This window comes from Necator americanus, chromosome III (genome assembly GCF_031761385.1).
Source record: "Necator americanus strain Aroian chromosome III, whole genome shotgun sequence".
NCBI lineage: Eukaryota > Metazoa > Nematoda > Chromadorea > Rhabditida > Ancylostomatidae > Necator > Necator americanus.
This window is the reverse complement of record NC_087373.1, coordinates 6,219,409-6,233,986: the sequence shown is the minus strand read 5'-3', so window position 1 is coordinate 6,233,986 and position 14,578 is coordinate 6,219,409. Positions and strand designations below refer to the sequence as shown.

At 38.0% G+C, this 14,578-nt stretch overlaps 1 protein-coding gene across 4 annotated transcripts in view; it reads right to left on the bottom strand.

Annotated features, from left to right (window-relative positions):
* Positions 1-6,924: 6,924 nt before the first annotated feature.
* The window catches only part of RB195_008746 (uncharacterized protein), a gene marked incomplete at both ends in the record, with an annotated part of 98,769 nt that continues 91,115 nt past the window's right edge, over positions 6,925-14,578 (bottom strand). For 2 of the 4 annotated variants that reach the window (XM_064195390.1, XM_064195393.1), the window contains 16 exons: positions 6,925-7,040; positions 7,112-7,208; positions 7,311-7,392; positions 8,180-8,261; positions 8,318-8,393; positions 8,467-8,593; positions 8,682-8,863; positions 9,184-9,263; positions 9,655-9,849; positions 11,432-11,492; positions 11,551-11,744; positions 11,822-11,989; positions 13,328-13,483; positions 13,547-13,671; positions 13,766-13,849; positions 14,227-14,405. In XM_064195390.1, the coding sequence (XP_064046535.1) occupies positions 6,925-7,040; positions 7,112-7,208; positions 7,311-7,392; positions 8,180-8,261; positions 8,318-8,393; positions 8,467-8,593; positions 8,682-8,863; positions 9,184-9,263; positions 9,655-9,849; positions 11,432-11,492; positions 11,551-11,744; positions 11,822-11,989; positions 13,328-13,483; positions 13,547-13,671; positions 13,766-13,849; positions 14,227-14,405 (2,004 nt within the window). The remainder of the gene's footprint in view (positions 7,041-7,111; positions 7,209-7,310; positions 7,393-8,179; positions 8,262-8,317; positions 8,394-8,466; positions 8,594-8,681; positions 8,864-9,183; positions 9,264-9,654; positions 9,850-11,431; positions 11,493-11,550; positions 11,745-11,821; positions 11,990-13,327; positions 13,484-13,546; positions 13,672-13,765; positions 13,850-14,226; positions 14,406-14,578) is intronic. The other 2 variants (XM_064195391.1, XM_064195392.1) reach the window with 1 other exon arrangement.

Genomic DNA, 14,578 nt, shown 5'->3' with positions numbered 1-14,578 from the left:
TGCTAGAGCAACTAGTAATTGCGTAGTCTGTGCGAATTTTTGTCGTTTTTTTTTCTTAAAATTTTGTTATCGTAATTGTGCAGAATTTTTACTGTTACTAACATGCCAATTCTCGTGATTCCCCTATATGATGACATCCATTCCTTGTTATATATCGTCCACTCGCTTGTTCACTTTAAAATATCCAATCAATCTCTTCATCTCTTTCATCCATTCCAATACATTCTTTAATGAAACCGTTCCAGTCCGTACTGGGTCATTTGAGTCATTTTTGAGATTGATCTAATCGAAATAATGCTTCCTGAAAGTCTGATACCATTTGTGTTTCAAAAATCGCGCACGTAGCTAACATATAAATTTTAGAACTTATTTTTTGCTAAATCTTTTTTTTATGATGTGCGCCATTATTTTCTCTTTTTTTGAACCAGAAATCCCTTCTATTCGTCAAAGCATTGTTTTACAGTAGCGAGGACTGGCCTAGTGCGTTTATTTCTTTGGAATGGTTTTTTTTTTGTTTGTTTTGTCTTGGCTAATCTACATATATTCTGTACGTATATATGAATCGCCTTGTAGATCAATCGAGCGGATTTTTTTTGTTTCTTTACAGGTCTTGTACTAGTTCTTTTTTTTTCTCGTTGTTGTCGACGCGTGGCTAGATCTCGTCTGAGGTATAGATTCATTGATTTTCGTCGCTATTTTTTTCTTTTTATTTTTTGTGCACATTTCTTCTATTTGCTTCTATACCTTTACAATTTTATTGAGCAGTGATGTGATTCCTACGAGGTGTTTGTGCTTAATATGCACAAAAGTTGGTGTTAGGTGTAGTAGTGATGATTGTTGACGTTATGATTTCATGCGTCAATTTATTTAAAAAAAAGAACGTTGGACAGACACAGGAGCATCGCATCGTGCCTTAGGCTCGAAAGTCTCGTTTCGTAGTTTTCACGCGCTATTCTCATGGTGTGTACAGATTTTAGACAGTTATCAAATTGATTGATATTGATTTCCCATAATTTATCAATTTGTTCGCATAGTGCAATTTGTGTCGAACTTGTTGAGAATTGTCAATGTTTAGAAAAGAATCATGTGCATGTTCTTATGTAATTTCTATGCCTATGATAAAGTTTTATGAAGATCTCGTAGAAGCAGAAGATAAAAGATGAGGATAAAGTGCCTGGCGTTAATCAATCCGCTTGGGATGCGCCCCCACGTTCACTTCAATTCAGAATCGTTTGAGGTTTGCGAGGTCTAGCCTATAGAATGACCTGCAGAGGTCAACCGATGTACATAACAGTTCAGTGTTTTTATCGTCCCAAATAGGTCTGCTACCAATTTTTCGATCCCGAAGGGGTAAAAAGCTTGGTTGGCATCGGAGCGGTTTCGAACCACTGGTCGACCGTGCAGTCATAGTGGAACCTCATACCGACTGCACTACACTCGTTCTCTTCAATTCGATTGCAGAAAATTGTGGAGGCGATAAGCGATACGACGGAGATCCTTATCAAAATGTTAATTATTCATAACATTCGATCAGTTACACTGGAGTGCTTTGACCTACTTAACCGTTTGGGTGGTATTATCGCGTGACGCGGTTACCGGGATCTTGGCCGAGGCGTGTCGTCCTTGAATACAACTTTGCCCAACCTTCCTGATCCGTAGCCGGGCTTGCAAAGAATCCATTTATTCGTCCCTGTTCCATATCTTCCGAGAATTGGCGTCGTGTCTTGTGAACTGCCGATTGACACCGAGTGTACCACAAGGTACCACAGGTCGACTACGTCGAGCATTTCAGCGTGACGAAACGATGAGTTATTCCCGAAGATTCCACGCTCCGTCTAGGTATTTGAAATTTTAAGTATATTTTAAGTTGAGTTGCTCTTTGGCGGTGTACTGGACAACATCACCTTTTTGAAATCTCTAGGTAACTTCCGGATTATAACTATGTAGGTTATACAGCGCGTACGGTGCTGAGAGAGTGTACTCAAATTCCTGATTGAATTTAGTACAAGGAGATCCACATCGCGAGCAGATAGCAATCAGATTCGCATACATACGGGGCTCGTATACACTACTAGTAATGATAAATGTGATTTAACATTAATAGGAAAGAGTCAGATCCACGGAAATAGAATTTTTACCATACAAATTGTTGGCCGTTTATGCCATCTCTACCCAGATATAGTTATTTCTCATGAACACAGCAAATATTTCATTTTGTTATATTTATTATGTTTATTTATTATAAAAGGATAAAGTATAAAGTTTCTGGCGTTAATCAATCCGCATGGGACCCCCGCTACCACGTTCACTTCAATTCAGAATCGTTTGAGGTTCACGAGCGTGTAACTGGCCCCATACAATGACTTGCGGGGGCTAGCCGATGTGTCGAGTCAGTGTTTTTATCCTCGCAGACAAGTCTGGTACCAATTTATCGGTACCCCAGAGGGATGAAGGGCTTGGTGAGCACTAGGGCGGATTCGACCCTCCGATCGATTGTGCAGTAAGCGGAACCTCTAACCGCTACACTACACCCGCCCCTTATTTATTATATTGCTATATTATATGATATTATTATTTATACTATATCATATTTATATTGTTATTTATTTTATTATTTTACAATATTCTAGTGTAATTTTTAAAAGGATATCAATAGCATTTTACTGTGTGCTTTCCGTACTGGACGGCGCTTACCATAGATCAAATATTTCCTACGGAAGGACACCGGATGCATATAATTAGCATGTGCCCGACGATCTATAGGTGAGGTTTTTGGGAATGAATAGAGAGAAATAACAGAAAGCACTAGAAAAATGCATGGAATTAACGTATTCGCTTGAAATATTCATCATATTCGTAATCAGGATACAACAAAACCTCAGGGAGACTCGAATGACTCCAGGAAGAAAGTCCATAAAAATAAATAGGATTTTCAATTTTCCAAATTGATGTATTTGTCATACTCGTGGTCAACTGGTGCCAAAACTCTGAATAAAGATTCGAAAAGAATTCCAAAAATTCTAAAATTCTAAAAGTATGCCTAAACAAATCGATACAATAGTTGAACTGACCAACTACCATAAGCCATCGATTTTTTTTGAGAAGCGTCTTAGAGATGGTATGGGGCATGGGAAATGATCGCGTGCATACTCAAAAATTCCCGGAAAAGGTTGGATATTTGTTTTGAAGTTAAAGGGAATAATTTTGAATGTAATCTGTGAGATCCTATGTAGAATTTTGTGACTACTGTATGGAAAAAAAACTTCTTATTTGGATTAATTGGTGCAAAGTTGTGGGTAGTTTTTTTTGCGTCACACTTCATATGGACCACTAAACGCACATTGCAGCGCGTTGTGTGTGTGACAGTGACTTGTTTACTTGTTTAGTTGCTCACCAAATGATCCTTGACCACGCCACGCGGATGTAAAATTTGTACTTTCACACGACACGAACACCAACGCGTCCAAATTAGGCTTTTACCTCAAACTTGGGTAATTAAACCTCGACAAACAAATAATGTCATTCACAAATAGTTACGACGATTACATACAAAACAAGCAACTATGTGCGCAATGAACTGCTACATGCACTTTTCCTTTTCGATTTCCTTGAAAACAATTGTCACTCCTGTGATGCATGGTAGCGTAAAATTTGAAAGTTATATGAATGATTTCCAATGATGAAGTGAGTTCAACGGCGTTCTAACAATACTTGAAAAGGATCAAATGAGGTGGATTGCCACAACGCAACTAGTGAGCATTTTATAAGAAGGGGAGGAACGAAAAGAATGTTTTTGGAGCCTTGCGCGGCATTTAGATGAAAGCTTCAGATATCGCATTCCTCGCCTATTGATTGACAGAAAACCAATACTTGACTAACAGTTCACAGTACATAATATTTGATACAGTACATAATACTCGAACAACACTTCACAGTACACAATAGTACAAAAAAAGGGAAATTGACTGAAGTCGATCTTATCGACACACATGCACACACATACACACACCACACACACACCACACACACACCACACACACACACAAACACACACCACACACACGCACACACACCCACACACACACACACACACACGCACGCACGCACGCACGCACATGACAGAATAAGCCCCGTTATTTTATGGCATGAGGATGTAAACAACCATGTAAACATGTCTAACCTATTCGTATACTTGCTTGAATATTTCAAAGCACTACTTGAACAGAAAAAAGAACTTTGCGTCCAACTACAGTGTTTTGAAATGCTTTAAATGGTTCAAATAAGAAGGATCCGAAAAACGTGTAGAAGAACGATTACTGTTGTGAATTTTGTTATGTGCATTAAGAAAAGACATGAAGTTCCTAACTACGGTCTTTTGGACAAAAAATGGTAAAAAGACAAGAAAGGAAAAGATTCTGAAATTCGCGCAATGCATATGGAACGGAGAGAAAATTCAATTTATTGAAAGAAAACTTTAGGAGGGCGCATAAGGCGCACACATTAACTGGCAAGGGGCAGCCGATATGGTGATGTCAGTATTTTTATCCTCCTGCGGTCACATCCTTTGATGAAGGATGGGGGAAAGGGTAGCTTGGCACAGGCACCATCTCGATAGTGCGATTATCGATGCAACCAACTTACCACTACACTACACCCGTCCACCATCCGTACACAACAAAAATCATAGAAGCAACGAGTCTTTGGTCTTATAAACTCCTTTAGATGTCACGAAAAATTCCATATGTTTCCATCTGACATTCTATCATGCTATATAATAACGCGCTTAATCCGTGTGTGTATGTATGTATGTGTGTGTGTTTGTCTGTGTGTCACGAAAATAATCCACAATGATGCAAAAATGTGCACACATGAGGTTCCGAACCATCACCATGCACCTGATAAGCGAGCACTCTACCTTTTCACCATTGTCCAACATATAAACCATAGTATGTCAGCTTTGATAAAGAAAATTAGTTCCCCTCATATGTTAGTGAGGGTAAATAAACTTTTATGTGAATTTATACTTCAAAATTTGCAAACTATCATGCTACATAATAACGGGCTTATTCTGTCACGTGCGTGCGTCTGTGCATGTGTGTGTCTCAGTCAAAAAATTCCAGAAAGAGAGGGAGACGAATACTATGGCGTCGGTTTGGTGTGCAGGAGCTTCAACGCGGTAAAATAGGGTGAGACGGGTCCTACGGCGACGAATTCGTGCCCCGCAGCCAGATATCTCTAAAATGGGGTGGGACAGGTCCCACAGGATCGGAATGGTGCGCCGGTGCCAGAAAGCTATTAAGTGGGGAGAGACGGGTTCCATTGCGTCGGATTGGTGCGCGGAAGCCTCAAGGAGGTAGAATGGGTTTCTATGGTCCCTTCGCATATCTATTTCCCAGCATGTCTCTTGATGCTGCTAGCATCCTTTCTTCAAAAAGAGGAAACACACGTGCAAACAACTGCTTAAATGCAATACGTAGTAACCAACAGTTTACGCGATCTGGCGTTATTTTTATCACTACAATAGTGATATTTACATCATTCCATGATAGCACATCATTCTTGCTAATTGCTGAAAACGGAGGAAACTCATACTTTGAATAATGTTTCCAGTTTGTGGAGAATTGAGAGAAATATAGATGTAAAATCACGATTGATTGTTCTACAAATATAGAACTGAGCGTTTAGGGAAAACCTTTCATCTATGCTCAAATTTTCGGGTAAAAAAAATTGAGGGAAACGTTGGTAGGAAAAAGCAATTGTAATTTTCCAAAAATGTCGCTACCACTATATCTTATTGATCGGTGAAGGCGAGCGAAGTTAACGCTACAAAAAGTCTGAAATCCGGCTTTAGCTGGACGTTCAGGCTGGTTTTAACATATCCATATCCATAAATAAAAAAAAAATAAATATTCACATAGGACATGGACATCCAACGTATCCTTTACGTCATTTTCGTTTAGAATTTATTTTTTTTTTTACAACTTCATATGTATTAATGTGGTATAAAGTAGTGTCATAAAGTATCTGGCGTTAAACAATCCGTTTGGGACCCGCGCTACCTCGTTCAATTCAATTCAAAATCCTTTCTGGTTCTATGGACGTGTAACTGGCCTATACAATGACCTGCAGTGGTTAGCCGATGTGTCAAGTCAGTGTTATTTTCCTCCCAGACAAGTCTGGTACAAATTTATCGATCTCGGAGGGATGAAAGGCTTAGTGAGCGCAAGGGCGGATTCGAACCTCCGATCGATCGTGCAGACAGCGGAACCTTTTACCGACTGCGCTACCCCCGCTCCATGCATGTGACATAGGAAAAAAACAAGTACAAAACAGAAACACATATTTATTAATAACGATAGAAATATATATGTCGTTCTGTTGGAATCATAACGTTTTGGAAATAGTTTACACCGTCTCAAATGAAACACCGGTAATCGACTATTGATCAGATATATTAGAAAAAAAAATAGTAATACATCAAATTTAATTACGATTAGCTTGAATAGAGCGCGATATGAAGAAGAGCTCATTTTGAATACAATGCACTACATCGTGATTTACTAACAGAGGCTAACACAGATTTAAAATATACCGTAACTTAGCGTAAACGATACGGTTAAAACCCGAAAAGTGAATATCAATAAGGTGTGCCATGGCTATGTAGGAGCGGCACAAAACTCATAGAATTCAAAGAAAAAAAAGGAAGAAGGAAAAAAGAAAGAAAAAGAAAACAAAGCATCTTCAAACTAACATAATCATCTACTTGAATGAGCTTAGAAAGTGAACACAGTTTATAAAGAAATGGTCATCATATGAGAATAAAGGGGAGTATCCCCCTTTATTGAAATCTGGAAGACTTTCAGGGGTATCGAGGATTGTTTGTAAGGAAAAAAAAAGACAAGTTGACATCCTGGTGTTCTAATCCTAACCATCTAATTCGAGTTGATGCCATACTTCAAATGTTTGACCGGGATTTTCGATACAATTAATCCATTGCTTGCCTCGATCCTCTTTAGCGGACGCCGATAGGACAATTCCACCTTTAAATCAGCTTCGGCTAGTCATAGAGGAAATTTTGAGGTGATTTCAAAAAAAAAGAGCCAAAACTCACCGATGTAATCATCTTGTTTCCCTAGATCATGATCAAATACACCGATTTGTAGGGTCTTTTTCGGCAAATCTTTGAATGGAACAATGAATGTTAGGGTCTAAACGAGTAAAATAATTGAATTTTCAATGACTGACACGTTAATTGAAGTTCTTCCTCGTTCTATCTGAACGAAAAAAATGTTTTTGTGAAAAAATCTAACCTCATTGAACTCTGGATTTAGTGTTCTCTTTTTTATTGAAGTCCTTTGGCGATGAGCTTTAGAGGTGACTGGCGTAAGTGAGCTGAAAAATCAATACAATTCATAGATAATTTTATTTAATTCAACATGGTATTATGAGTAAAGGAAGAGCTGAAAAATCAATAATATTTATGAATGATTTTATTTAATACATCATTAGGTATTATTAGGAGAAAGAATGAGTAGTATAATTCCACTATTACGTTAATGCTAGTAGTCTAATAATAGTCATTAAGATAATTAATAAATAATAAAGATGATAATAATAATAATAATAAAAGAAAGAGAAGAAAATAATATATATATAATAAAGATAAATACAGCAATTTAATAAGCGTCAATTTAACCTAGTTAGCATAATTTAATAGTAAGTTTAGTGGTAGTTAATAGATAATTAGAGACAAAAATAATTTAGAAAATTATATAAGTGATATAAATTTGATAATTGGGCTTGATAATTGGAAAGGACGAGTTACAGTAGGCAACGAACATGTTCAACCAGGCTTCAACATGTCCCGGCTAACGCGATGCATCACGTATTGACTCAGTTGAACATGTTATCCTTGGTGAACGCGTTCAGTGGCGCCCACATGAAAAAAAAAACTATTGATTTATCTGCTATCTATACGAACACATAGCCGCACACACTCTTATGTTTGCTCAGAGAACCGCAACGCATCCGCTGTAAATCGGACCCGTTTCTCGCTAACGGACAGCGCGGTCACGGTTGATTGAGCGAACGTAGCCAACAATACATATATTATTTTATTTATTATTATTACTGTTAATTTTTTAGGGAATTTTTACAGGCGGATTTTTGAAAGACTTACATTTTGCAGTAGGGATCAGAAAATCCTGTTGAGTCCATTCCTATCAATTCAGCACATCGTTTAATGGTAACAAATAAGGATCCTGGAAATCAAAATTTTAGAAAAGGAGGATCAATCTCTAAAAAAAAGATTATTAACCTTGTTGAATATTATATTGCAAAGCGACTAGAATTTTTCCCCTTATTGACTCATCTTCTTGTCGAGACTGCTGAACCTAAAAACAATCGTCTTCAGGATTGCGAATTATTTTTTTTTCTGGAATAAAAGTCTTTGGCATAGTTTCATACCGGAATAGCGTGTTCTAGATAGAGGTTGAATTTTTTCACTGTGTTCATTGGCAGTTTCTTCAAGGCAATCCGTGTTTCGCCAAGAAAATCCGAACCGATACGATCACGATCGAGAACGGTTATTCTTCTGTAACCACAATTTTCAAAAAAAAAAACATTTTTGGAATTTCAAACAAGAAAACTTGTTTTCTCTTTTTTTTTGTGCAAGAACTCACAATGTTTTCTTTTGTTTATCCTCCTCGGTGACACCGTAATAGTTCAATTCTTCATTCCATTCAGGATTTAACGTTTTCTCGATAGTTTTTGAGGTCAGCTTTGTAGCTTTAGCTATCCCGGGAATTAGATGCAATTTCACGTATGGATCGGAGAAACCGTTGCTGTCCATAGCTTTTAGGTTCTGAAATGTTTATTTTAAATATTTTAAATGGTTTCGCCAAGCTTTGTAAAAAAAAACTCAAAGTATCGAGAGAAAAAAAAAGAGGACGAGGAAATTGTTGGAAAACCTCAAAGCCTTATGAAATAACAGCATTTTTTCAGCATAATATTTAATATTAATATTTTTTCTGTTGAAATCTACTGTGTCATCACGGATTATTTGGAATATTCCACCTATTTCCAAAGAATACACATCAGAAAATCCATAGGGAAACATCCATCCACAGGAAAATTCTCAGGAATTTCCAGAGAAAAAAAAAACATCAGAAAAATGAAACAAACCTTAGCTCGAATAAGATGAACAGTGAGTTTCTTTTCGGATTGATTGTAGAGAACCGTAAACTGTATGGAACCGAGAGTACCTTAAATTGTTTTAATGAAAAATTGAAGAATATTTGAATGAACCTAAGAGCACCCAAAAAGATAGTGATGATAGGAAAAGAAAGGCTTGGACGTGCGTACATAAGCTGGTGCGCTATTCTGCATGCGTTCATCACGTTGGACGAAAAAAAAAAACGACGTGGAAAAACACGCACGTTTACAAAAAAATCACAAATTTTCTCCATCACAATCACATTCCATGCATTTACTTTCCTTCACTCATAATACGTAGTTTCTCTATTTTTCTTCCCCAAATCTGCCCAATAATTATCAAAATAAATAGCTCCACAAAAAAAGAAAGCGTACGATTATGAGCAGGAAAGAAGCAGGAAAGCAGAAAAACAGGCATGCGTCGTCGAATAGTAGCCGAACCAGGCTGCTGTTGCTGCTGTTGCTGTGCCGTCAACGCCTGTTCCGAGTTCAGTCCGTCCGGTGTACTGTACGATGCGGCTACGGTAGGCGATGCGGTGATGATCTCTTCGGCGGCAGTCGGCGGCTCTTCCAAAGTCATTTGACGCTTCGACGAATGAAAACGTGCGATGATCGCACGTCGACGCGTGCGTGACTCTAAACAGTTGACGAGTTGACGTAGCCGAGACACATCAGCGAAGTGCTACAACGTGTCATCAGAATCTAGAGCTTGAGCGTGTGATTTCCATCGAAAAAATACAAAAAATTAAAAAAAAATAAAAAGGAAACATTACAAAAAGCAAGCGAAAAAAAAAACAATGACATGATGCTGTTGTTACTGTTGCAGTGTGGACATTGTAAAAAAAAGGTGAGCGTGAGGTTTGTGACGGACGAGAGGAAAATGAGTGCATGAATGAGTCTCTATGTTTGCTGTCAATCAAAATTAATTCTATTCAGGATACATTAAATTGGGAAAAAAGGGACGTTTGCTCACAATAACGATATAAATTATCCGTGCTATAATGCACTGCAGATCCACACTTTCAAGGATAAAGCAAATTTTCGGATAAAAATAGGAAAACTTATAGGACTGATTACTCTTGGAAAACCCTATGCGATCCGAAGAGGCATAGCTTACATCAGAATACATGACATGAAATGTCATTAGTTCACATATTAGCTAGAGAAGAAAAAAAAGAAGGTTTTAGGTTGTAAGCTATGGAACAGGTTGTTTTAAGAAAAGACAAAAAATTAAATGCCTACCAGTTCTATAAGCAATCTAACTCTAGTATTCCAATTGAATTTATGCGAATTATGAATTTATGGTTTAGGACGGATTAACGTAAACTCGGATGTATCTCTAACTGATAAGACGCTGATCCTATCCGCTAACCCTTAGATTAGAACGAAGGAAGCGTTTTCAATGAGTTCCACAAGAAAATGTTAGTGAAAACAAGTTACTCAAAGATTTTAAAACATCCAAGACAAAAATAAGGAGAACAGGATATTCACCCAGGAAAAAAATTGCCTGCATGCATAATTTACCATCAAAAACCTGTAGTCCTCGAAATATGTCCTATCCCACATTTTCATTGTTGAGAAACTCGTAGAAAAAAATTCGTAGGAGGTTCGTTGTGAACCAGACTATGGTGTGATTTGCATATAAGATAGGGATTTTTATCGAATTTTTTATATTTTTTAAAATGTCGTGGTTATTTAGATAGATAATTATGTAGATAAATGAAAATATTTGAAAAATTCCAGTGGACTGAATTTAAACATGAATCTCATTGAATAAAGCCGTCGGCTTTTTTTTTTGCACTTGAGGATCTATCGGATATCGATGTTCAAAAGGTATCAACGGGTCAGTTCCATCTTACTGTACTATTCTAGTCATACTGCTTGTGTTACAGAGACGCGGGGTCCTGATTGGAACATACCGTAGCCGCATTAGTGCTGATTCGTAAAGAAAATCGTGCTTAAAGTGCAGCAATTTTGCTATTTTATGCAGTTTGTGACTCATCTGAGAGGATCTAGGTTCTATTCTTTTTTCCAAGAAATTTCCAGAAACTTCTTTCAACCAACTCCTTACTTCTGACAGCAAAGATCTCAATCATCTTTATATCCGGTTAGGAAGTGCTAAGAGGGAAAAGAGGGGAGATGAGGGAGAAAAAATTAATAAAAAAGGAGAAGTTCCTCGGATAAATTCCTGAAAAAACAGAGTTCCAAAATCACATACTTGAATCATCATCTGGTGAACTCATAAATGAAGCAGTTGGTGATTCAGTTCTTGGAGTAGCCTGGAAAATTTCCTCATTTTTCCCTGATCGTGGTTACCTCACTTATTCATGCGCTCACCTGAGATTTGATAGGCTCCAGGACGTTCACACTATCGTTCGATGTTCCTGCTCGTTTTGTGCTGGCTGCGGAACTGATGCTAATCTTTCTGGACATCATATCAACCGATGGTGCCGGACTTGATCGTGGCTCTGTGGGAACAGGACTTGCTCGAGGTGGGATCGGAGGCGGTGTCGCTAGTGCCAAAGATCCTCCTGAGGAATTTAAGTTCAAGTTCAAGGGACCTACGTAAAACTATTGTGGATGATAAATAACGTGCTCTAAGGCTAACTTGAAGCTGATTGCGCCACTCTTGTATCGTATGGGAGCTCAGTTTGACTGATTCTTCTCACTTGTACTGGTGCATTCTCGCTTGTTGTGGTACTTGAGGAGAATGGGGCTAATGAGGAAACGGATAGAGTCAATGCTTGTTGTGGATTGGAGTGGTCCGATTGGACTACTGAAAAAGGAGCGGATTCATGATAGGTAACAGAAATAATTCATAAGAAATTTGATAAATTCAATTGAACTTTTTTTTTCAGTGTTTTCGTTTTTGCTGGTCTTTGATCCCCCAAAAACCATTTTTTTCTGCATTTTTTTTTGTCTAAGAATATTAATTATTTGATTTCTGATCAATGATTCATTAGAAGTTACTGCTTCTGGTTAGAATTTGTCCCGATTTTGTCCCACGGGTTTTCAAAATTTCACAAAATCGTCAAAAAATAGTTTTGTGATTGGCGGATTTCCTTGATAACGTATGTGGGAGACTGGTTAGAAAATAAATTTTTGTCCCATTTCATCTCACTAAAACTTTGATACAGTAAACCCTATTAATTTAACTCGAACTTTTTCTCCACCTAACCAAGAGAAATCCCATTAAATCAAGGCGAATCTCGAGTTCTACGTGCTACATCTTCTTTTTTTTCGTTTTTTCTCTACCAATCGTATTCCTTACTCCTTTTCCTTTGCTTTAATTATTCAGGATTTTTTTTCGTTATCTCATGAACATATAATTTTTGTTCTTCTGTTGTAGTCGTTTCGTGAAGAATTGAAATTAACGAAAAATTGTATTTTATTACTATTCATTTTATCATTATTTATATTTATTTGTTTCTTATCGTCAGTTTTCAAATTACGGCTTCAAATCAGTTATGATCTTAGTTTGACCCAGTGAAGACGTGGCACGAAATTGACGATACTGGGATATCTATACGGGTAGATGTTGATGAGGATGCACAAAATAGCAAGATAGTGTACGAGTATAGGTGTGATAAGTCTCAGTTTCTTAGGGATCCGGATAAGGGCGTGTGAAACAGCGTTGTGTGATCCCTTTTCTGTAACGATGCAACTAAGCACGAGATAAAACACGGGCAACGCTGTCGTCGTCCAGCGTTCATAATCCCGATTAGTGTAAATCAAACAAGCAGCAAGCAACAGAAGTGGCCGGTAAAAGGTTTGCGGATTCCCGTCGTTCCATTGCCCGTAATAAGTTGCATCGTTGGGAAGATCGGTTCACACAAGGCTTTCACACGACATTTTCTGGATTACTGGAGGGAATTGAGGAACGTTATCACTCTCATATTCACGCTGTAGACAACACCTCTACACCAATCATTTGTAGTGAGATGCGAAAATGTACTATTATTGATTTCGTGATAGGTTGCCTTCAATCACAGGATTTCTTCCTTTTCTCTTATTTTTATTATTTTATTTTTATTTATTTTTATTCCTTTTTTATTTTATTTTCTTTGAAGGAAAAAAAAACGCCGAAAATTAGTAGTAATGATAATAAACTGACTCCGATTACCTCCGCTGTCAATACTTCTCGCATCGTCAAGATGTGTTGGCGGAGCGGTTTGATTATGAGCAGAATCGTAAGAGGATGGGGTGGCCAGGGATCGACGTGGAGACGTGGAACGTGTCGAAGCTCTCGATTCCGGCGATGAATCTTCTTCTAAAGTGATCCAGAAAATGAACAAAAGCGCTGGCGCGCGAGCTTATTCTTCCTAGGACCCACCGCTATCGCTGATATGTGTGGCATGAAGAGCGAATCGGGCGAGGTTCTCCTCTCGTCGGGCCATTGTCGCTTTATGATTACGTCTGATTACGCCGGATTGAGCGAATTCGCCATCGGAAGAGCTTCTGGAAAGAAAAAACTCAAGAATCCATGATCTATAAAAAAAACTTGAAAATCTATAATCCATAATGTCAGTAAGATCCAAGCAAACGCTGTCACCTGTCATCGTCATCCACCGACATCGACGACATCACCTTCTCCTTGACCCATGACGGTTGAATTCTGGGTCGAGGGGATTTTGATCTGGAAGAAATTAAGGAAGTTCTAGGAATTTTCCGTGATATCAACAGCGTGAAAAAAAATGACAAGCACATTTTTTTTTGTTGTGCGAGGCATTGTGAAGGGCTCAATAAGACCATGTACAGGACCAGCACAGAACTCGGAAGGGATTCAGTCAAGGATTTTAATAAATGTATGTGCACTTTTTTTTCGAAAAATTTAAAACTTCTTTCTTTACAAAGTGCTGTGTGTGTGCGTAGATAAATCGAACCTTATTAAAATATCCGGTAATGCAACAGGCGGTGTCGTACGGCTGAACTTTTTTCAATTATTATGTAATTGTTTGAAGAATATTTCTCAGTCAGTCATATGGTTCCCAATCCGAGAAAAAAAAAACTCACCTTTCATTAGGGATTTGAGGGAGATGCCTACGAGCTTGCGGTGATGTCGCTGATGGTCCTGCCGGTGACGTCCATGACGGTTTATGATGCGGTGGTGACGTTACAACGGATCCATTCGCTTCAGGACGTACAAATTCGGGGATTTCCTTGTAGAACCATGCGCCAGATTTTTTCCAAAGCTAAAAATTTTCTCGAAATAAACACACAAACTCTTCAGTTTCGTAGAGAAAGCAGCCTATCTGCAGCATGCAATCAACAAAGGACACCTCCAGGGAAATTAAATATGAGTAATTAAGTTAGGAACAGCTGGGAAGAAGTAATAGGTGATTAGGAACAGATCGTAATTAGTTTT